Raw genomic sequence first — 24591 nt, forward strand, 5'->3', positions numbered from 1 at the left:
CCTCTGCAGTTGTGGTGAGTAAAAACCCCGCCACTATTTTTTAAATTTTCTTAGTTTAAGTCATCTGATGAAAATTCTTGTATTTTTTAATACTGCACTATATACTGCAAAAAAAAAAAAAATAAAAAAAAATTGCAATGTAAGTTTTTTCCAATATCGTGCAGCCCTAACTGTGACCATGTAAAATCTTTACCTCATAAGCATTCTTGATATTGAGTGGCTGTCCTGTGGCAGCTACATGTCCCACAATGCCCTTGTTCCACTCCAGCCGGATGCAACTACTGGAGGACTCCTCCAGCGTGGATCCCTCCGCCACATCAAACAGGCGGCTGACCAAGAACTTCCTGTTGGAGCTGTCCTCGCCCACCTGAGACCAAACACACACAAACACACAGCAGAATGTGGTCACATGACTGATTTCAAACATAAACAAAGAAGTTTATGCCCCTGATTGTTGGCCTAAACCACAAACACAGCAAAGAAATGGAAATCTCATTATGAGAAAAAGTTTCACATCAACAAATCTAATGAAGATAGAACTGGAGGATCTGTTTTCTGTCATCTAGAAATAAGACAACATAAAGTAATAAAGAGTAAATTAAAGCTGCACTGATTAATGTATTTTTTTCATTAACAATGGTTTAAATGACTGTGTGTAATGTAAAAAGGGAAGCTCACTGTGACTGGTCCACAGACTCTCCTCAGCTCCATCAGGCATTTTAGCTTAAGTTAAAACTTGTTGTTTTTGGCTGTCTGACTCAGCAAAGAAATTGAAAGCCACATACCAGAGAAGAACCCCGTCTGAGACTCTAATATACAGTGTGTTGTAAATTCAGTCAGTCCCTGTAAATTCTGCATGACCTTGAAATTTCATGTACTCATTGCAACCTTCCTTGCCCCTCTCTCTCTGTTTATTATAAGACTACTGCTGCACCTGTGACATAGGGCCTTTCGCAAACTGGACCCTTCCCTCTCCCACTCCGTCACTGAGTATACCTCAATTATTTGCCACCTTCACATCTGATTGAACAACACCATTCTCACTCCAACCTTGTACCATATCAACATTTGGTCATGGACTTTCCACGTCCAGATATGACGTGCAAGGGACCGCGGGTGCACTGGTTTTGGATGTTCTGGAATCCCATGTTACATGCATTGTCTGTTTTCAAAATATACTTCCATTTTCACAGGAAATGTACAGTTTGCTTACAGTCCCTTTCAAAATAAAACATACTACGTCGGTGCAACACCTTGAATTGAAGTTTTTTTCCCTTCTGCAACAAGCACACATGTTCACATTTAGCCAACACACACATTGTTGGGTTCAGGCAACAAAAGCCCATGGTTGGGTTTAGGAAAAAAGAATAGAGTTTAGCTTTACATTCACACAGGAAGCAAACAGCAACCTCCCGGGTGAAAGTCAGTGGTTGTTGGACCTATCCACCACCCAACCCATCGCCCTACTCGGACTTTCACCGCCTTAACTTTCGTTGTCCCAATGTGTTCCGCCCTGACATGGCCATCGTCGTTTTTCTGTAACGGCGACGGTTGGTATCATGCTGAAAGAACAGCTTTTTTGTTGGTGTCTGACACCGTAAGTCACTGCCCAAGCGCCGGTATTCAACAACTATGGAGTGAGACTGGTTTGGATTGATGCACCCTTCATTAAGGTGTAGTGGAGAAATACAGCAGCAAGCTTTGGGAACTTCCCTGTCTGTGGTGGAAAAAGGAACTGGCATAACTTTTACAGCCACTTACACTCCTCCCTAGTTGGTTTGGTATGGCACTTATTTTGGCGGAGCCTCCATCATGTTATTTTCACATGCTTGTATTTATTATGTTCATGTGTAGTGTAGGGTTATAAGGGGGCAGGGGCATTGAAGATGGGCCATCTTTGGATACCCCAGAAAATCTTTTTCACAGCCTAACGTTGGCAGGTATGCAGAGTCACAACTGTTGTTTGTTTTTGTTGCATTAGCCTTTCTTACCCTCAGGTGTGCATAAACTACATGTTATACACTTGTTTTTAAAATACAAAAAAGTGAAATTATCTCTTATCGTATCAGTGTCAGCCATGAGAAGCAGGTAATTATCGGTTATCAACAGGGCCATACGGAATCTCAGCAGACTTCAGGAATATAGACACCGCTTGTGAAATGTTGTTGCTGTCTCCTCCACCTCCTTGTGCATACAAGTGACAATCTTTTGTTGAATTCAGTTAGACATTAAAGTCAAAGTTAGTGGTGTAGTGAGAATAAATGTCAAAAAAAGATTTGCTGTTAAATGATTGTGAATAGATAGGCAAATTAATGTTTGTTATCTATGATCCATTTTGAACGTTCCCTTTTAATGGCCATATGTCCCACATTTTGTTCACTGACTTTGCTAACAAATGTTCACATTTTTTTCTTGAAGTATTCATGATTAAATCAAATTCTGATTCAAAGCGTCCACTAAAATCTACTAAGTAGTACTTTTAGCCTGCTTGAGGCTTTACTTTTTTAAATGTCTTTCATCAGCAGCTAGATATACTATAGAGGCCCATGTCTCACTTCCTTGTGCTCTGGCTTATCACATCTCCAGTTTAAGCAGTTAAACTGATAGTTTGACCCACAGTCCTTTCCTTCCTACCAGGAACAGTGAGTAGCGGTCTGCAGAGATCAGCTCATTGATGTGGAGAAAGATCTTATGGCAGAGTGCTGTCACATCCAGATGACTCGACACATCTTTCACCAGCTCCAGCAGCCTGGCGCAGCGGTCACCCCTGCCTCCACTACCTGCCCCGCTGCATCCACCTCCATTACCTCCCCCACCAATACCACCTTCACCCATCACTGAGCCCCGTAGGGGGACAGTTTCACGGTCAGCGTCGCTCAGAAACGTCAGAGAGCCTTCAGAGTCTTTAACCACGATGGGTCTGAGTGGGCGGTCGAACTCGGATGCTGAGATTTTGCGAGTTGGGGTGCCGGGAGCCGGGCTGGGGACTGTGGCCGGGGATGGGCAACGGTTGTCCAGTAGGTTGAGGGTAGGTGGGGTGATGGTGAAGGCAGAGGGGGGGCCTGAGTCTGAGGAGGACTGGTGAGCTCGTTGCTGTTGAGGATTTTCTTTGGAGGCAGATTGCTGGATGGTGTGGACGCGTTCAGCAAACCAGGCATTCACCATTTCCCTGTTGATGAAATGGAAAACTACAATTAACACCTTACGGTTGTATGCCCCCGCACACCAGTCAAGTTGGGCTTATAGTTTACATCCATGTCTCTGAAAACATGGATGCTTCACACACATCTTCCCCCTGGCAGCACAAAAGATCTATACAATCAGCACAGAGTCAAGGTGGGCACACAAGATTAGTGTCACCAATTCAGTATCTGACTAAATGTTTTTCCCTCTGTTCCTGAGATATGACACTGAATAATGCCCTGAAAAGTGTTTTTTTGCAGAACATTATGATGTCACAGTGAAGTTGACCATTGACCTTTTGGATATATAATGCCATCACCTTATAATTCTATCCTGTTAGACATTCTGTGAAATGTCATTCTTGAGTTTTGGAGTGAAGTCATAATGACCTTTGACCACCAAATTATTTTTTTGTGCCAAATTCGTGGAAATTCCCACACAAGGCTTTCTTGAGATATCACCTTTGTGAGAATGAGATGAATGAGGTCACAATGACCCTTGACTGTTGACCACCCATATTTAATCAGGTCATCATTGACTTCACGTGGAGAACTGTGCCAAATTTAAGGAAATTCCCTTACGGCATTCTTGAAATATGGCGTTCCCCAATGAACAAGACAGACAAGGTCACAGTGACCTTGACCTTTGGACCTTTGAACCTGTGAACATTTGTGCCAAATATGAAGAAATTCTCTTGAGGTGTTCTTGAGATATTGTGTTATATTGTGTTCACAAGAATGGACAGACAACCCACCAACATAATGCCCCTGGCCAGGGCTATGGCCAGCCTGGGGGTATAGCAAAACAGATAGAAAACCTTCAACTACCAGAATGCATTGCACCGCACTGGACCAATAAATGCTCCCACTGGTGGGTGACATAATGCGAGCTGCCCATTCAAAAACAATATGGTAGCAAGCTGATAATAAACAATCTTGTGCTACAGTTAAACAGTGCACAAAAATATGTTTCTAAAAACACAAGACACATACAGTAGTGTCTTTTAGCAGAGAATTTCTTCTCTGTTTCCCGCCCAGGGACTACAGATGATAATGAGCTTATAGCTAACTCTGGTGCAGCTAACTAGCTGTGCACTGTCCCTGTTAAATAAATAAATAAAACATATGACATATTGAGAACACAGTAACAGAATCTTGGTTCATATTTTACCAGCACTGCTAAGTTTTACTGTTTGATTGCAGTATTTTCAGCCTCCGTTTTGACACTACAGGACACAGTATAGCGCCACAGTATTGCGGTACACCAGGGTATTTAGAAATCCCAATGGTATGATTTTCAACATTGCAAAAATACAGATTCTTATCTTTCTATTGACCTTAGAGATGTAACGGTATGAAAATTTCATATCACGGTTTTTGTGACCAAAATTATCACGGCTATCATTATTATCGCAGTATTGTTGAAATGTGCTCAAAATGTTCAAAAAGTACTTATACACACACTGAAGTAATTTAACCAAGTTATTTCGAAAAACAAATGAAATAAAGAGCTTAATGTACTTTCTGTCTAACAGAAAGTCTAGCATGTTTGATTTTCTTTTTGTCGTTCACAATTACTCCCATCACAGCCATCACTTTGACCAATAGAAACACAGAGTTAGCTGCTGCCATAGACAACTGTATGGCAACAACACCCCAGCCTTTTTAATATTTCCTCTGGGGACGTTACCACACAGAGTAAAAAGGAAACAGCAGAGGCACTTTGTCAACCTGCTGAGTATTGTCACTAGCATCAAGCTAGCAAACAATGTTATTTCTTCATAATGAAGACAAACTTTTTTTTTTTTTAGACATTTTGCCTTTATAGATAGGATAGTCAAGCATGAAAGGGGGAGAGAGAGGGGGGATGACATGCAGCAAAGGTCCACAGGCTGGATTTGAACCCGGGCCGCTGTGGCAACAGCCTTGTACATGCTCTGCCACTAAGCCACCAACGCCCCGAATGAAGACAAACATAAAGTAGGAAAATTAAAAAATAGTGGCGGGGCTTTTACTCACCACAACTGCAGAGGCTACCAGCTTCATTTGAAACAGACTACATTATAAAAGGACCATTATTTAATATTCCCTCTGTGTTTTTATATTTTTACTTTTTATCCGCTCCTGTTGCCTTGATAAAGTTAATGCACCGCACCGTCATTTCAAACTCAACACGTCCTGAATTTGTTTCAAATTAAAAGTCCCATATAACCTTGGCTCAGAGAATCCCTCCATTTTCTAAATTGGCTTTTATCGTGAAACATTTGTAGGAACTTGTGGAGGATTCGGTGACTTGTATGTTTGTGTACAGTACTTCAAATGTAGCTCCTGCCATCTGATGGCACTTTTAATACAACAACATTTCGGTTGGCACATGAACAGACACAGTGACTGAAATAATAGTAAAAGTAATAAAAATAGGACAAGAATAACCCGATGACATCACACACATCGTGAAAGACGACCGGGGATAATTGGTGTGGACCATCGTGTAGTGTGTCATGTCTGTTGGCCAAGTCACGGCACGATTTTATGACTCCACAAACTTGTAATGTGACATAGTGACTTTCAGAACAGGCAGAAAAGTCGTGTAGTGTGTACCAGGCACAGGTACACTCGCTGTATAGTTGTGGGTGGTGGTCACGGAGATGGTTCATCAAATTTGAAGTGTGACTTTTTGTGACTTTTTTTCTGCATTTTCTGCAGACAGGGTGACTATCTTCAATAAGTGTCCCCTCAGCATCCTTATAAAATCCAAAATACATCCAGAATTCAGACTTTGTCCTTTTAGAGGGGGAAAAAATCTCTGGAGCACTGTCTGTGCGGATACAAAGAAGGTGGGGGGTGGGCTTAGTAGCACTGCACACAAAAAACACTATATACAATACACCCTGATGAAATTTCAGGACGGTATGACGGCATGTAAAAATAGCTACCAGCCAAGCATAGCACCCACTTCCTGTTCACAAATTCTTGTATTTCAGCCAAAAAGTGAACTAAAATATGTTTCTGAAAACATTTTAGGCAAGAAATAGGCAATACAGTAACCAAGTCTTGGCTTATATTTGATCGCACTGCCTAGTTTTACCACTTGGTCTGAGTTTGGTCTGGGTTTGAGAGCAGGAGAAATAAAGAGACAGAAAGAGAAAGAGAGGGATGACTCTGTCTCGATACCCCTCTCTTCTCTTTGTGTCAAGAGCCCAAAGTCCAGTGAAAATCCATTGGTAAATGAGCAGCGAGATCTGGGCACTGGTAAGATGGAGGAAAGTTTACCATAATTCATTCACACATACTACCCACATTGTTATGATAAAAAACTGGTTGGAAATGGGCAAAGTATCCTTTCAAATAATACACACTTGGTTCAATCAGTCATTATGATAACAATTAATCAGCAACTCTAATGCATGCCCCACATTTAGTGAAAAAATGAAAGGATCATGTGACAAAAGAATTACCGGGGCACACAGTGAAAGCATACATTTTGTTTGTACCCAATCACAACCAACCGAAGGAGGTTAATCTGGGAAATGGTGTTTCCATATTCACAACACCTCTGATGGCTTCCTGAGGATTTACAAAATTCTGGTTGTCCGAACTCGTAATGTGATTTGGCCAGTGTTGGGCAGTAACGCATTATTAGTAATGCGTTACAGTAACGCCGTTAGTTTTGGCAGTAACTAATACTCTAACGCGTTATCAGTTACTGTTACCAAACGATGCATTACTCCGTTATTAGTTAACGAACTAACGAGAAAGTTACTTTTTCTCAGTAACGCATTACTTTTTGGTTTAAGTAACTGAGTTACTAACTAACTAAGTTACTTTTTAATGAAGTAACTAGTAACGGTTACTAGTTACTATTTTTCAGTAACTACCACAACACTGGTTTTGGCTTTAAAGTTAGTAGTTACTAGTTTAATTGAAGTCAGAAATAATGTTTACAGTATGTGAATTTGTGTTTCCTAGGATAGCGTAGGTATGACCTGCCTTATTCTGTGAAAATCCCCCACTGCTCCCATCTCCCATCTCTGTTCCCCAAGGTCCAGTTCTCGGCCCCCTCGTCTTCATCCATTCTCCCCCTTGGTCAAATGATCCACCTTCATGGACTTCAGTTTTACTGCTTCTCCGACGACATTCAGCTCCATATCTCCACCAAAGCCATCACTCCTGCCATTCACTCTACCCTAATCAATGAATAATATCCTGGCTTCAAACCAACTTCCTCAAACTTAACTGTGACAAATCAGAAGTCATCATCGGTCCCAAATCTCAAATCTACCCACAACTTCTCCCTCAATGACTCCACTGTGTCCGTAACCTTGATGTCATCTTTGATCAAATCCACTCCTTTGACAAACATATCAAACACATCACCAAAAAAGCCTTCTTCCATCTCAGAAACATCACCCGCCTCCCTGTCCTTTTCAACTGCAGAGACTCTTATTCACATATTCATCACTTCCAGACTGGTCTACTACAATAGTCTCCTCTACAGTTCAGCATCCAAAACTCTTAAGAAACTACAATATATCCAGCTGCTCATCTTCTCACACACTCCAGCACCCCTGACCACATCACCCTTGTCCTTCATAACCTCCACCGGCTCCCTAACCCCCAGCGTATCTACTTCAAACTCCTAATCATCATCTATAAATCCCCCTACAACACGCCTCCCCCCACCTGTCTGAGCTCCTCCTCCGGCACACTCCCTCCCACACTCTCAGGTCTACTAATGCCAACCACCTGTCCCCGCCCACCAGGACTCATCACCGCACCTGGGGGGACAGGGCCTTCTCTATTGTTGCTCCCACTATATGGAACTCACTCCCTTAAGTCATCAGAGACTTCCCTCACTCTCCACATTCAAGAAAACCCTCAGAACACCACCTCTTCAAAACTGCTTACAACATCTGCGTTCCTCTCCCTCTCTGCATTCTTTCCCTTCTTATGGATTAATTCACTTTAGTATTATTTCTTTGTTTTGTTATGTTGTTCTTGTTCTCTGTAACGTGTCTTTGAGTAACCAGAAAAGCGCTACATACATCTAGTGTATTATTATTATTATTATTATCATTATTATTCTGCCTTACTCTGCCTCTAATTGGCTGACCCTGACATTCTTACTCTAACCAATCTTACTCCTCTTGCCTAAACCGAACCAATCCACCCCAACTAAAGGTAACAAGTACTAGCCCATCATAGAGCAAGTAGGGTACATGACAAATCAATGCTAATGTTGCCCTTTATCTGCTGGATAAATCAACTGTTTGCTAACACGTTTGCCATATCAACAACATATGAAGTGATATGTCAACATTGAGTTTACAGCTTACTGCACTGTCCTCAAGTGTCCAAAAGAGAAACCACCAGCATGTCTCCTGCTGAGGTACAGAGTGATTACTTGTGATTTAAAACAAAAAAAAAAGGTTGAATTAATTGTAGGGATGGTAGGGAAGGTGGCGTCCCTGCCACTTTTCTTATTACCTAAAATTGTCCATACCACTAATTTACTATTAATTGCATATGGGTTTAATCAAATGCAATCCATTGGCTCTACAAAGTGTTAACTCCCTGATGTTCCAACTAGATGAGGAAAGGCTGCTGTTCTATTTTGTGTTCTATTTTTAATTTGGACACTTTTGCTCTGTTTGGGAGTCCAAAACAGAGCATCCTGCTCCGAGATGCTTCATACTGAAATGCTTAGGGAAAGCAGCTACTGAGCTGCACTTTATGGGAGGTGGTGAAGTAAACATTTGTGTGGACAATAAGCCACAGAATGTTGAGATTTATGTCTGATTAGAACAAGTTTTCCACCTCTTGTAAAGAGCAGCACAAAGCTGCTTCTCTAAACATAGTCTGATCCGAAGAGAGTCCCTGTCCCTGTCCCTGACTGTCAGACAATCTGAATGGGATGCTACCAGATCACCAGAGCACAGAGTAATAACTAAATGTACAGCAGAGTATAGATAGGATAGGGGGATTTTTTTGCACAAAATATTGTGACTTTATTTTCATTAAATTTGGGAAATCTCAGAGAAAACATATGTGTGGGATGTTTTGAATGTGCATATAGTTTTGAACATGAGCAGAAATGCTTGCTAAAGCACATAAGAACTATTAAAGTTCAGAAGTCAATGCAATGAATTAAAATTAATTAATGTTTTATTGATATGAATAGGTGTTGCATGCACATTTACAAAGGTTACTACCCCAAACAAAAGACACCAAAGAGGAGGACAGACTAAATTGTGCCTACTAGGGAAAAAATTGATACGGCATAGTATCACAATATTGTGCATGGCGATATTGTACAGCTACATGGTCACCAGGTATTGATCTTTTATTATATACAGTACATTATTCATTTATGCATTGTGACATTTTATTACAACTTCTGGTGGTAGAATAATACAAATCAGTTGCTTTTTAGGTCTACTAGATAGTGCTGCTGTTGTTTTTTTTGCTGGTGAGGTTAGGCAAGGTCTCACATTAAAGTTAGTAAACTGACTGATTTCGTCATATGTATTACTGCAAATGCATTATGTCGATCTGTTCTGTACAACATCTATTGCACGTCTGTCCATCCCGGAAGAGGGATCCCTCTTTAGTTGCTCTTCCTGAGATTTCTACCATTTTTTTCCACGTTAAAGGATTTATTTTGGGGGAGTTTTTCCTTATACGCTGTGAGGGTCCAAAGAACAGAGGGATGTCGTATGCTGTGAAGCCCTGTGAGACAAATTGTGATTTGCGATATTGGGCTTTATGAATTAAATTGATTGATTGACTGACGCTAATGTCAGTCACACAGTAATATCTATCTATCATCGTTAGTTTGCTTACACTAGCTAAAATTAGCCAGTAGCTGCTGGTCACACAAGACCAACTAAGGGCTCATTTATGCTCAACATTAGATCCATATACAGAGATGGACTGTATACGTCTGTAGGAGACAACGAAGAAATCTAAATAATGGCAGAACAAAATGTTAATAAAGTGAAAAGAATTCTCTGTCCACATGTTGTAATGTATTTAATGGCCTCACAGACCACTGCTGTCTACAATGCTGTCTCCAATGAAAGATATAATATTACAACCTACTCCACCGTCGCATTTCTTGTTGTGTACAACTTTTGACTCTGCCCTAATACCATCTATTGGCTGTATTTATGCCAGTATAAGGGACACATGGAAGTAAAAGGCCAGTGATATTTACAACATTTCAAACAGACCTATCTATTTTCACAAGTTCTATAGATGATATATAGTGATATATTGGCAGAAAAGGAATATAATATAGTAAGTATGTTTTCCTAAGTGTATAATGATCTGAAAACAAGAATTGTAGTGTTTTCGTTACCTTAGAATGAACCGTTTATATCGACACAGGAAGCAGGTCCTTGTCTACGGAGATTGCCATGTTGCACCGCCATGTTTCTACAGTAGCCCAGAACGGAAAACCAAACACTGGATCTAGAGAGGGACATCCACCTTTAAGCATTTTCGCATCGGGCACTGTAGTTAGCAGCCCCTCTGCAACGAGAATGTGGGAAAAAAACACTTTATTGTGTGTTTTTACTGGCTTCAATCACCTGGTCTGTTTGTTGTGAAGAGGAAGAGGTCTCTGCGGATAATCCAGCTCCTGGTAAAAACCTCCTTAATGTCTGGATTACCAGAGACAAAAAATCCGAACACATCAGCAGATTGTAGGCTAGCGGGAGGTCTCCAGAATGCCAAACAGCATAGGTGAAATACTGTTTTGTAACGTGAAACTGCTTTATTCAGTGTTTTTATCAATTTAAATCACCTGGTCCATTTGTTTCAGAAAGGATGAGACCTCTACAGATAATTTGGCTCATGGTCAAAAACGCAAGAACATCTGGATCAGAAAGAAGGTGAGCGCACATTAAGTTAAGGCCCGTTTCCACTGAAGAAGTTCCTGGTAGTAGTTGGGGGGCAGGAACTACTACAGGAACGTCCTCTCGCTCGGCCCTCTCAACCGCCGTGTCTCCACTGAGAAAGTGGAGTAGGAGGAAAGCTCCTGTAAAGTTACCGGGCTCCGTAAGTGACGTAATTGTTGCGCGACCATTTTGACCGGGGCGACATTGGGCATAGGGATGCCGTTAGCTGTTAGCGGTGTCTGTAATAACTCTGTTCACGGTCCGTGAAAAAAATATTTTTTTCCAGCGGATGTCTTAGTTACAACACGATTGAACTAACTGGAGTAGTTTCATGTTGTATCCGACAACAGAAGGCTTTGAAGAGATGACGTCCTGATGTTAGCTTTGCTGCTGCTGTTAGCTGTCCCTGTCAGCTGATGCTTTCTAGACATCGTGATTTCCCAAAACTGAATAAATACCACACATAGCAACACAAAACTGCTTTGCTAGCTCAATCATTTTGTAACTAAGATATCCGCTGGAAAAAATATTTTTTTCATGGACCGTTTATTGAGTTATTACAGACACTGCTAACAGCTAACGGTTAGCCTAGCTAAACTACGATAACCATGTTGTTATTTACAAAACGTCACATCCCGCCTTGCGTATATACAATCAGCACCAAGTCATCCCCAAGCCCCAGCCAGAAGTTTCTCGGGGCCGTTCTGAGTACCTACTCCGAGGCAGGGACTTGTTTAGCCCCTGTAAAAGTTCCGGAACTCTGTCCTTCGGGGGTGGTTCCTGCGGTGGAGACACGCACCAACGGCCCCCGTAAAATTACCCCGAAGTTCCTGCGGTGGAAACGGGCCTTTAGAGAAAAAGGTGAGTACACATTAGCAAGTGCTGGGCAAATGGGCCATCTGTGATGTGCCAAACAGGGTAGGAAAAACACAGATTTTGTAGCATTAAACTGCTTAATTTAGTGTTTTTAAACTGTTTCAATCAGCTGGTCTGTTTGTTTTGGAGAGGAAGAGACCTCTGTGGATAATTTGGCCCCTGCTAAAAGCCTCCTGAACAATGAACAGTGGAATTCTTACCAGGAGAAGCTTCAGCTGTTTGCAATCTGCAGTCCTCACTGCTCGATGCCACTAAATCCCCCTAATCCTACACACTGGACTATTAAGGTTAGGAGCTATTAAGGCTATTTGCTAAAAAATTAAAACTTATATAAGAGAAATCCATTCATAAATTGGAAAATGAGCCCTGGTTGCTGGAGACAAAGTTAAATATATCTGCTCATTCATCCACCACTTACTAGTCATGTCTTCTTCACCTAATCCTTTCCTACTAGAGAAACAGATTTGTCTTTTGACTCACTTGTTCTGCAAATTATATGCATCTGAAAACATTTAAATATATTACCAGAGAACAGTTTTCTGCAAACTAAAACGAAGCTTTGTGCCTGTGAAATAGGCCAGCAAATAACAACAGTTCTTAGCAGTGATAACAGCAAGGATACAGTGAGGGCACTGCTGATAACACATCTTCTTAGACAAATAATAAGTAAGCATGGGTAATAAAAGTGAAAGCGGTTACAGTGCTAGCATGTGATGAACTGTTTTCATTTAGCCTGTGTATGCTCAAGTGTCTAATGTGAACATTTGCTGGCACAAATCAAATGTGAGCGTGTGTGCCAGACAGGGGGTACTTTTGTGTGTGGACAATAAATTAGATGTGATTATGGAGAAGCTCTCTAATCAGCCAACACATTCTACAATGCCAACACACACACACACACACACACACACACACACACACACACAAACATTTTCAAGCATGCTTTTCTCTGCTTCGGCTCTATTTTTCAAACACACTGAGGGTCATGTGACTCATTCTTTCTCCCACAGCAGTCAAAGGCTCTGTTCACCTGAGCGGAAGGGAATACGGTAACATGCACTGGCCATGAAATTAACCATGGTATCTTAGGCCCCGAGCCAGCCAAATAAAACTTGAAGAGAATGGGCTGTTATCTGACTGCAGTGTGTCAGAGCCAGTCAGGTTCAGTCCTCCTGGCTCTCCCATTGAGCTGCTTACCTCCCCACAGAGCCAACCCTAATGTATCCAGGGGAGGTGTGGCTGAATCAATACTTCTCTAAGAAATGCCTCTCAACCAGAACGGCAGAATGGCTGATGTGTACAAACCTCTTGCACTGCTTTTTTGCATTTTTTGTAATGTGGTCAAGAACAGAAACAGAGGAAAATATGGGCTCTGACAATGTTTTTTATGGAAAATTTTTTGAGATGCAGATAGGATTGAGATAATGTGTGCTGCAGTTACTTGATGAAAAGAAAACGAAGTGAAGTTGCCATGGTGGTTTAAGTGGATAAATGGGTCTGAAGGGGTTTGTCACAAAAACAAACACAGACCTAGAGTGTCCTGATGAGGTGCTGCCAGGCTGATGAAATGCTCAGATATGCCTGCAGCAAAAGAAGCCTCATAAAGCTGCTACTGCCTAAAAAACACTGATATATATTTGCAAAATGAAATGGCTAATTTGCTCCTAGCCACACTTTCTGAGGTCTAAAATAAGGAGGCTGCAACAGAAAAAGGGGAAAACCACCCAAATTAATGTTCTTTCCCTGGCCTAGGAAAGTTCAGCCAAAATTTGTGAACATGAGCTACTCTCTCAAAGACAGAAACCAGAGAAGTAAGTCTCAAACTTGTGATGTCACAAGGTATAAAGTCTAGGGCTGTACCCGACTCAGAATTACGTCAGTCAAATCAGATTCAGCTGTTTGATATGAATATTCGACAAAGATTTTTTTTTCCATATAAAGTTTGAATGGGCTCAGTCAATTACATGGCATTCGAGAAAATGGATTTATTGTGTTAGTCCAACTGAAATCATACTAAATCGAATTTCTCAAATTCAGACTAATACACCCAGATAATGCGATTGGAAGTTGAATTAGTTGAATTACTCGTGCATGTATACAGTCAATTGCACACAAACTGGCCTAGGCGCTCTGCGCATGCTTCACAGTTTCTGGCCCGGGCTTTTACAGTGAGGCGAGAGTGCTAACCACCACACCACCGTGCTGCCCGCATATAGTAATAGTTATACTAAGATTCCATTGACAAAAACAGTTATTTTACTTATCAGAACACAAGAGTTACTAGTCTACCGCTGCCTCAATCAGTTAGTGTGTAAAGTAAACCAGAGCAAATACTCAAATGTAGCGCACACTTACACTAATATTATTTTTTTCTAGGTGGCTAGAATATGTTTTGCTGCAGCCCTGTCCAAAGCAGCACATTATTTAGCTTCTGTGCCTATAGATTTGGTTCAACAAATATGATAGTAAAGCAACACAGTACACAAGATGAGCACAGCAGAAGTGTCAGATAGATAGATCGAACCACCATGTTTAACTATATGGGCTCTAGTTTCGCAGACCGGGCGAGGCGGGGGCGCAGCGCACCTGCGCTTCGCCAACTGGGTGTGGCCAGGCGGATTTTGCAAGTTTGGCACACTGTGCGCCTGGCGCAGCTACTCCTCTTTCCCACCTCCGTCCCTCCTTCCTGCGCAAATCGGAAAGAGGGAGGAGAGAAGTGGGTTTTACACACATCACACCAATCAAATGAGCCCCTCTTCTCGCCCTTAAATGCGCCGCGTGAAGGCGTAATGAGAGTTTACTCAAATCGCCATGGCAGAAGAGAGCAGCAGCGTCCTCCCAGGAGGAAACTGATGTTTTGGTCTGGGAGGTCCAAGCTCACAGTGTCCGAATATACGGAAGTGCAAGCAGACCTCCACGGGCTGATGATGCAAAGGTAGCCTGGGAGGAGGTCACCACAATTGTAAATCAATGTTGCATTTCTCTCGTACGCACGTGCGCTCTCTCTCTTCCTCTCTCGCAGTCTCACTCTGTTTCTTTTCTTTTGACTTTTCTAGGATGACAGATGCTGAATATATATATATATGATGCTATGGCTGTCTGTGGTTGGCTGAGAGGGATGTGAACTCATCAGTCTGCAGCTGTGTTAATCAAATCAGGTTGGGTTTCCATTATGTGTGCCAAACGTGCCAAATGGTGCCATTCCCCTTTGATCTGACATCAGATGTGACGGGACAGTCGATATAGAGATACATTTATGTGCTGATTGCAGATAGTTGCATTGAATAGTGGCTTTTGTGGCTATTTATTGCATCGTTAATGTGCCTGACATTCTGGAAACCTGCCTGTGAGGTTTAAGTGACGTGTGCGCACTGTCCGCCGGTCAGCCAAACTTCCACTTACACCGGCTGCGCTCCGCCTGCGCTGACAGTAGACGTGGTTTCAGCTGGCGAGCTTTTAGCGCACCTTCGGCAAAGCCTTTTGGCACGAAACTGTCACTGCGCCAAGCTGGATGTGTCAACACCTCCCCCTGCTGCGCCGCCACACCCATCTCAGCACACCTCGGTCTGCCAAACTACCAAACTGAGCGCGCCTCGGGTTGCGCTGCTCAAAACTAGCTCCGCCACCCTGTGCTGCGCCGGAAAACTAGAGCCCTAAGTCTTTAAATGTTGCAGTTACAGCTGAAAATGACAACAAAAATAAACAAGTTTGCTTCGCAACGTCACAGTAATTTGGTCTATTCTCAGAACATTCCCATGGGTGCTCTCATGCCCCTCTCATACCCCTTTTCAACACCATGGTAATCCAGGATGTGTCATCAACAAAGGGCCTTGCACAATGCACAATAGAAGTTAACAATAGTAGATTACCTGCAAACTTTTTTTTCCATTGGTAGAGGTATTTGTTTGTCCCAAGAAAACAAGCATGAACCAACTATTAATGAAACCATTTTTTTATTCCTCACTCAACTTCTCCACCCTCTCTTTCCAACCTGTAGAATATGTTATGCCCACTGATGTCTTAAGGTTTGCACTTCACTTCACTTCATTACTGTTAAGTTATTATGTTGATCTGTTCTGTACGACATCTATTGCACGTCTGTCCATCCTGGAAGAGGGATCCCTCCTCAGTTGCTCTTCCTGAGGTTTCTACCATTTTTTTCCCCCGTTAAAGGGTTTTTTTTGGGGAGTTTTTCCTTATCCGCTGCGAGGGTCCTAAGGACAAAGGGATGTCATATGCTGTAAAGCCCTGTAAGGCAAATTGTGATTTGTGATATTGGGCTTTATAAATAAAATTGATTGTTTGATTGACTTCAGGTCAAGGAAATACCTGCTTTTTTATTCCAGATGAGAACCAACTTTCTGGGTTGTGAACCAATTTATTTTTGACTGAAATGCTCTGAATGATTAAAAATTGAGTGCAGGAACTGGAATGGAACCAGCTCCATGTTGTTGGGAAAGGGGTATCAGTGTCATCTAGAGCAGTGGATCCCAACTGGTCCAACCACAGGGTCCATTTTTCTCCATAGTCATTAGTTCAAGGTTCAAAAGTTTAATACATTCAGGATCATATTTAGGGATGCAACGAATATTCGGTAACCAAATATATTCGGCTGAATATTGCACAAAAACACATTTGGTATTCGGTGGAATAAGTGAAAAGCAAGGCCGAATAATAGCGGCGTGTTTTGATAACATAATCAAACAGCTTGCGGTGACGGACGGAGTAAAATGTCGGCAGTGTGGTGATATTTTACTCCGTCCGTCACCGGACTCGCATTTGCAACTAAAAATAGTTCTGTGCAAGCAAAACAAATCATTCAGGAGCACGCTCTGCTGTAGAGATTTTAACCAGCAGCAGAAACGAAAGGCAAATCCCACCAGTTGTGGGTTGAACAGGGGTCACAGACACAGACAGGAATGTATTCCTGTCTAATACGGTGGCCATAGTGCTCCGCGGCGCAAGATAACGGCTTACCGGCGACGGAGAAGTCCGGCTCCAGGTCCAATAATTTCCTCTTTGTTGATGTCATGACTGCCCAGAAATACCTGAACAGCCGAGCTGTGGCAGCACATAGGTATGTCAGAGGAGAAACGAGCCGTTCACATTTCTCTCTTTGTGGCAGGTAACGGTCCACAAACCTCAGCGCACTGTAGGGACTGTTCTTTACTTATGAAGGGACTGTTCTTTACTTATGAAGGGACTGTTCTTTACTTGTCAGGGGAGGAGGGTGGCTGGTTGATTTTTATTTTATTTATTTATTTTATTTTGATCCCCCCCATGTTAATCACTTATTGATGCTGTTTTTGAAGTATGAATAAGTCAATAAGTAATTTATTCCATTGAAATATCATTGATGTATTATAGAAAAGTGATTTATCTTTTTATAAATGACAAAAGGCACATCTGCCTAATTTTTGCTGTGGTATCGTGATACTACTCAGAACCATGATATTTTCACTGGTATCGTACAGTGGGTCCCAATTTTGGTACCGTGACAACACTAATCTGGAGGGGGTTTATCTGGAAAAACTAATGAAAAACTAAACAACGGTATTCGGTATTCGGTACTCGGTATTCGGCCAAGCGATTAAATTTTCATTTCGGTGCATCCCTAATCATAGTTGTGTTTTGTCATGTTGTCAAGCTAGTTTGCTGTCTCTGTCAGGTAGCTGTCTGTTAGCCACTCACTCTACAGCAGGAGACAGCACTTCAAAATAAAATCTCTGTGTCAAAAATTCACTGTATTTCAAAATAAAGTGTGTTTTTACTAGGGATGCACAGTATTGGATTTTTTTGCCAATATCTGGTATGCTGATATGCAACAACGCATTTGACCAATATCCAATACCCATACTGATATATCCACTTTTTCCCCGTCATCAAGTGTCTTCTGAAGTGGAATTAACATCATATAATACATGCATACTCTTATCATGATGGCCCACCAGCAGATGGAGACATGAAATACAATGCTTTTCAATTTATGTAATATTCATTCATTGTGCAAAGACAAAGCATGTTGGGTGATTCTGATATTTTATTTTAAAGCCAGTATCAACCAATAGCAATGGCGTGCCGGTATTACTGTGCATCCCTGGTTTTTAAAAAACTGGAAAATTCAGCACTTGCGGTCCAATCAGAATGAAACCCTGATCCAGTTTTGGACCGTGACCCATCGGTTGGGAACCACTGATCTAGAACACCTTTCACCATTTATTGTCTATGGAGCAGCTCTGGACTTAACACTAGATGACGTCACAAATTTAAGTTTTAGCACGCTAGGTTTGGGAGTGAGTCATGTTTACTCATATTTTGGACTGTCACAGACCATAGGAATAACATTAATGAATTTTGAAATTGAGCATAGTTCCCCTTTAATTCGAAGCGCAGGGCATCTATGTTAAGTGCTTGTATAATTATCACCAAGAACCTCTTCAGCAGCACATGCTGAGCATTTAACAGAATCATTGGCAGCAGTAAAAGTTAATCATTTAAGGACCCTAACTCTCAGAGCCGTTACTGATTGTGGAGTGGGTGTTGAAATGAAAAAGAGCTGAGCTGTGAGTGGACACCATGACAATCACAGTACATTACAGCAGCTCTACCTGAGCAGGGACACAACATTTCCAGGTCACAGTACACCTAAAGAGCCACAGTCACTTGTGCAGGACAGGCTGGGTTAACTGTTAGATATGATCAGGGAAGGGTTTATAGCCTTCCTGTCCTTCATACAGAGGTAAAGTAATGCCTAATAAAAATTATATTGAAAAAAAGGAAATGAAACTGTTCATGATTGGCTGTGAGGCTGCACACAAAAGCAAACTGAGCAGAGATTCCCACTGTAAAGTACAGTCACATTCATGAGGCTGCACAGAAACAAAGTGAATCAGGTTTACTGTTCTCACTAAGTGACAGCCCCACCCCCTCCTTTTACCTTGACGCCTTCCTGATAAAGTAGGAGTGGGTGAACTCCAAGTGGTCGTCCAGCCACGCTTCCATCCTTTCGCTTTCCGGAGGACAGCAGTCCTCCATGGCGCAAACGCGACAACAGAGTCTCCCACTGTGAGCTCCGGTTACCGTCTACATCTGTACACGGTACCGAATAATGTATATGCAGGAGGACAGAGACAGAGTAAGAAAGAAAGAGCGGCTCGAGGAGAGAGTTGCTCTGTCGGGGACCGGTCGGTCGGTGCGAGCGGATAATAAAGCGTTGACTGAGCGTTTCCTAGATGGTGAAGCGACCACTGAGAGAGAGAGAGAGAGAGAGAGAGAGAGAGAGAGCAGCAATAGGTGCCTCCTCTTTCTCACCTTTGTTACCACTATTACTTTATTATCAGCAACATTATTAAATAATAAACATTATAGGTCATTATAGACATAGATTGGCATTGAAAACTAAAGATGTACAGTAAAAAAAACGGTTGTTTGATATTTTTTTTTTCTAATTCCATGCACTTTATTCTAGTGATAGGCTATGTAAATGTTATTTGTTGAGGAAACAATTTTGAACTGCGGATATTAAAGGGTCACTCCAGTCATTTAGTATCACACTTTCAAAAAATTGGTGGACTCACATGAGACAGATTTTTTAAGTATGGTTTAAATCAACACATCAGAGGGGGAGATATCCAGGCTCACAGTCTGCCTCAAGTTCCAAAACCACCTCCTACAGTTCCCATAATGCAGCACCATATATTCTATATAGAGTGCCCCAGGAATTACATTTTACTGCAGGCCGACGCAAACATTAGCTCTGTACTGGTTCCCTCGTCAAAAAGCCTCTCTCAGCAATCAGGCCCATCTGATACAGATGACCCTGTCCCAAGGCCAAGGGGCAGCCCATAAAAAGATCTGTGGTTGACCCTTAATCGGGATCAAGTACAACAATTTACCTACTAACTTTAATTACTCGCAATACAAGTTATATGTATTTATATGATAAATGTAATTTCATAATTAAAACACATTTCATTCATTCTCATTTCTGGGTTTTAGGACTCATTCCTGTGGCATCCTATTTGTCAGACTTGTCCTCCATAAGCAACTTAGAAGTACGCCTGGCTTTGAAGCCAATTTTAAATAGTGGCTAAAGTGGAATTACACCATCTGGGTCCATCACCTGATGCCATTGGGCCCAAAAATACCTGTAGACTTAAACTGTAAGATCTGTAAATCTATGAATACATTTTTTTAACCTCACAACCTCCGCAAGATGACTCATTTTACTATCAGGATTTGATCCATTCGGGCTGGTAACATTTCAAAAGTGTAGAAGAGCTGAAAGACTGAATCATTTTAACCCAATTTAAGTTAGTGGAGTGCCAGCCACCTAGCCACACTTGGCCTTAAGGCTAGTTCACATTACATGATTTTTACCCTGAGTTTGTGTCGCAGAGACTTGTAATCTTTTGAGTGTTCATACCTGGCGACATGTGTTTCTGTCATCGGGAGTCTCCTCAACTGCGTTACGACCTATGTGTGCACACCACAAGATTTCTCCACTGAGCCCTCACCGACAGAGCTCCAGATAACACGGTGACGTCACCAAACTATGTTTTTTAACTTGGATATGACACATTGTAAAGGCATGGATATTCTTCCCAGTGTTGAATCAGATCTGCCTCCAGGGCCTGGGTCCAAACACAGTGTGCTCCCAGTGATCCTGTGGATGCCACCATTGTTGGTGTTGTTTGCCAGCTTGTCAATGTTGCCAGATCTTGGGAGAGAAACAAGCAACCAGGGCCATGGAAACAAGCCCAAAAGAAGCGACGGATATAAATATATATTGAAAGGCGACGTTTAGAGAGCAAGCCCAAAGTAGCAACTCCACTTTAGAAACAAGCCCAAAAAAGGCAACCCGCGACTACTAATATTTGTAAGCGACTTCACAAAAAAACAAGCCCAAAGTCATGGCTAATACCTAGAACCTGGCAGCTAATTTTTTTCCCCTACTATGGCAAAAGCATGGCTCACCTTACTCTCCCTCTGATTGGCTAGTAGTCATTGCTTTTTTTCACTGGATTGGTTAAGTTTAGACATGAGGAATGAGACTGGTTAGGGTTAGGGTAAGAATGTCGGGGTAAGTCAGTCGGAGGCAGAGTAAGGCAGAGTAGGGCAGGTCTTGCCTTCATCATAGTAGGAAAACAAATATCGCGACCTGGCAACCCTGCAGCTTGTCCTCCTCACATTTCTTCCATCCTCCTGGGTGCTGACGTGGGATGTATCCTGCCTCTCATTGGCTGATGCTCTTTGTCAGTCGTGTCACACACATGCCAGATATGCAGTCCCAGTCACAGATGAGGGGGCGACTTGCTGGTGGGCTTGTTCACACGAGGACTCGCCATGGCAGACTATCTGCTGACTCACCTCTGACCCAAGGTGGCTCTCAAGATCCTCTGCAACGTCAAAATCACGGTGAAAATCATGTAATGTGAATTAGGCTTTACTCGGCTGCCATAAGTCTCTGGTGCTCTATGGTCTGCACAATGCAGAAGATCTGGGTAACTGCATACAGTTGAATAAGAGCTTTTTGGGCTTCAGCTTTTGTAGGATTGAAAGGAACCCCCCTCCAATGCTGTAGCCAAGTCTCTTATACCTCCATACAGAGTGCTGCACTGAGTTGGGTACCCGCAAGTAGTCCAAAAAAGCTAACAGGTAAATATATGTATGTGTGTGTGTATATAAATTCATGGTTACAGGCACGGGTAAAAATTAACTACCCACAGATGGGCAGTGAGTAAGAACAAAAATATATTTTTCATTTTTTAGAATTAAACACATGAAAAAGATGAGCAGTATATGTGCACTATTTTGACATCTAAAACCCTATTATCAAGCAGCAATATCTTTTATTTTGAAAAACAGTGACACAAGTCAAACCATGGACCCCTTTGTCACATTCATCACCAACATGGAGGACTTCGATGATGAAACTTTGCAGCCTGAGGATGAGGTGGCAGCCTACATAGAGTTCAAAACACCCAAGGGGGATCCTTTTGAGTTTTACAGTGGTGAAAGGAGCATGCTAAAATGTTTCCTAACTTGGCAGTGATTGCACAGAATGTTTTCATCATCCCGGCATGAAGAGCAGGCAGTGAAAGAGACTTTTCCTTCGCTGGATTTGTAATTCAAGAATGGAGAACCCACCTTAATGTGAGTGACTGTAGTCTGTATGTGTCAAATCACAGGTGCAGGTCGGGTTGCGGGACTTTTATTAATGGGTTTAGGCTGGTGCAGCTTTGATTTAGACATAATGACAGGTAACGGGTCGGTTCTGGTACTGAGCTTTACGGGTATGGATGGGTGTGGGTTTGCAAAAATGGACCAGTGCAGGACTCTGCCTCCGTAATCCTCCCTGGTATTAACCGGCATCTTTCAAACTCCACTTTCTGAGTTGGTAACACAGGCTTTGTGTTAGAAAGTTGTAGCCTCTGTGCTTAATCCCAGATGACCCCTTATGACCTTATGATCTGGGTCCTCAGTAGAGGATCCGCGAACCCTCTGGGGTCCTCAGAGTTACTGCAGGGGGGGCCGCCAAACTATTTTTTGATCATTCATTTAGGTTTAAATTTAACACTTGAACATGAATCTTACACATTATTCGCAAAGGTAAAGCAGCCTGTTCATAAAAATAAACCCATTCAATTTACAGCACACAACATTAAACAAACAGTTACGTACTATTGAAATACACTGGTAAGTTAGCAAGTGAGCAAGAGACTTTGAAATATCATTCACCATAGAAAACATGAGTGAAAGTGCCGGGGGTGAGGCTAACACAGCTAGCCATGCTATACAGCTGCTGCTGAATTAGCAGCTAAAGGCAAATGCTAACAAGAGACCCAAAAAATATTCAGAGAATTATCTCAAGTGCAACTCAGTTTTATACCAAATATATGGTAGGGGGTCCCTGCTCCATCCCTCTTTGAGCTAAGGGATCCTTGGCATGAAAAATGTTAAAGACCCCTGCTATACAGTGAATTAGTCATATTAGATATGGCATTCAAGAGGGTTAGACGTAGCTTGATATGCTGTCTCTTTCCACCTCTTAAAAAAAAAGCTGCCCGCATAAGGTCTCCATTAAATCATCATTAACAGTCTCTGGGAAAACCTTTGGAGATGGGGAGGAGGATGTTCCCATATGGTTATAAATTAACATTCCAACATTCCCCAAGGAATTATCTATTTTGGTCAGAAAGATGCAGTAGTTCCAAGAAGGCATGGGACGATTTCATGATTATTTTGGCCAAAATAATTGTAATTTATGATTGGTCGATCATCCCGTTTAAAACTTGGCACCAAAATATACTGGAATCACATTTTGCTCAGAAAAAAATATTTTTTTCCATTGCCTTACAGATAGGACACATCTTTGTTAAATCAGCATCCTTTTTAGTGAAAAACAAGCAGTCATCTTAAAAAGTCAGGCTTTTCAACTATTCCAAATGGCATTATAAATTCTGATTGTAAATATGCCAATACTTGAGACATATTTTGCTTTTTTGCAGCCCCTCTCATTCCAAAATCATCAAATACTGTTGCTTTGTCAGTGGCTTTGGCGTTAGACACCAATGCCAAAAGCCGCCTTTCCCAGCGTTATGATTCGCCGCCAGTCAGCCGGTAGGCATCTGTCATGGCAGTATGATTTGCAGATGGGCAGTGTCAGTTCATAACGCTGCCAGATGGTACCTGTTGCAGCGATATGGTACGCCCGAGATGGCACCATTTTTAAATGCTGCCTGTAACGATATAATGTAAGGAGTTGGAAAGTCCCAGTAGTGCAAGCGGGAGAGGCGGTGGATGGATCAAACAAATCCCAGACTTTCACCTGAGAGCCTAGTGTTTGCTTTCCATGTGAAAGTACAGCCAAACTGTGATGGGTAACCTAACCAAGTGTTTTTGTTGCCTAAAGCTAACTATGTGCTTTCGTTCCAGTCCTGGCATTGGTTGCAGCATCTCAGAACATCAACAGCAGACTCAGGGGAATACTCTGTGTGTAATATGTCAACATGAAAGTCTGCTGTAAAAGCAGCGATATGCAACAACTTGTGATGAGATTATGAGAGTTTTAAGGTTGGTGCGTATACAGCCTGTTTTCTTTGGAGAGTTTCTGCCACTGTTGCCCAGTTTCTGTTTGGGTGCTGCTGTACACAATATTCACAGTTATCCCTATAATGGAAATTTACTGAGCTCAACCTACTGTGAGGGTTTTTTTTATTGCAGTCCACAATAAAATCATGTATCGTCTGATCCCTCGTTCCAAGAACAGTTCTTCTGCTGCTCTTTTAATTAAATGTTGCATGAAGGAACGTTTTATGAAATAGAAACAACAAAATCATCTAAGCCCAAATTGAACCCCAAAGCTTTGCTGTGCTCTACTGGGTTCAGGCAAAGTAGCAGAAGTCAAAGCTTTTTTTTGTTTGTTTGTTTTTTTTACTAATAAAGCACCTCGTTTCCAACCTAAAGTCCACGGCACGGCACGGGAACACAACAGACAGCAACACAGCAGCACAGCAGTACACAACACACTCACTGTCACACCGGCTCACATGGCATATGTACATGACTATATGTTTGATTTTTTGTTTCTGTAAATCCCTAATGATGTTTAGTATATGCTCATACAACTG

At 42.0% G+C, this 24591-nt stretch overlaps 1 protein-coding gene across 8 annotated transcripts in view; it reads right to left on the reverse strand.

Moving 5' to 3' along the window:
* Positions 1-24591, reverse strand: part of pde5ab (phosphodiesterase 5A, cGMP-specific, b) — a 287017-nt gene that overhangs the window by 177865 nt on the left and 84561 nt on the right. For 3 of the 8 annotated variants that reach the window (XM_049568810.1, XM_049568811.1, XM_049568809.1), the window contains exons 1-3: positions 18897-19168; positions 2635-3169; positions 194-367 (exon numbers count right to left, since the gene is read on the reverse strand). In XM_049568810.1, coding sequence (XP_049424767.1) covers positions 194-367; positions 2635-3169; positions 18897-18994 — 807 coding nt within the window. In that variant the 5' untranslated portion in view covers positions 18995-19168. Of the gene's footprint in view, positions 1-193; positions 368-2634; positions 3170-10542; positions 10716-18896; positions 19169-24591 lie in introns of those variants that run through there. The other 5 variants (XM_049568813.1, XM_049568812.1, XM_049568816.1 and 2 more) reach the window with 3 other exon arrangements.

This window comes from Epinephelus fuscoguttatus, linkage group LG23, assembly GCF_011397635.1.
Source record: "Epinephelus fuscoguttatus linkage group LG23, E.fuscoguttatus.final_Chr_v1".
NCBI lineage: Eukaryota > Metazoa > Chordata > Actinopteri > Perciformes > Serranidae > Epinephelus > Epinephelus fuscoguttatus.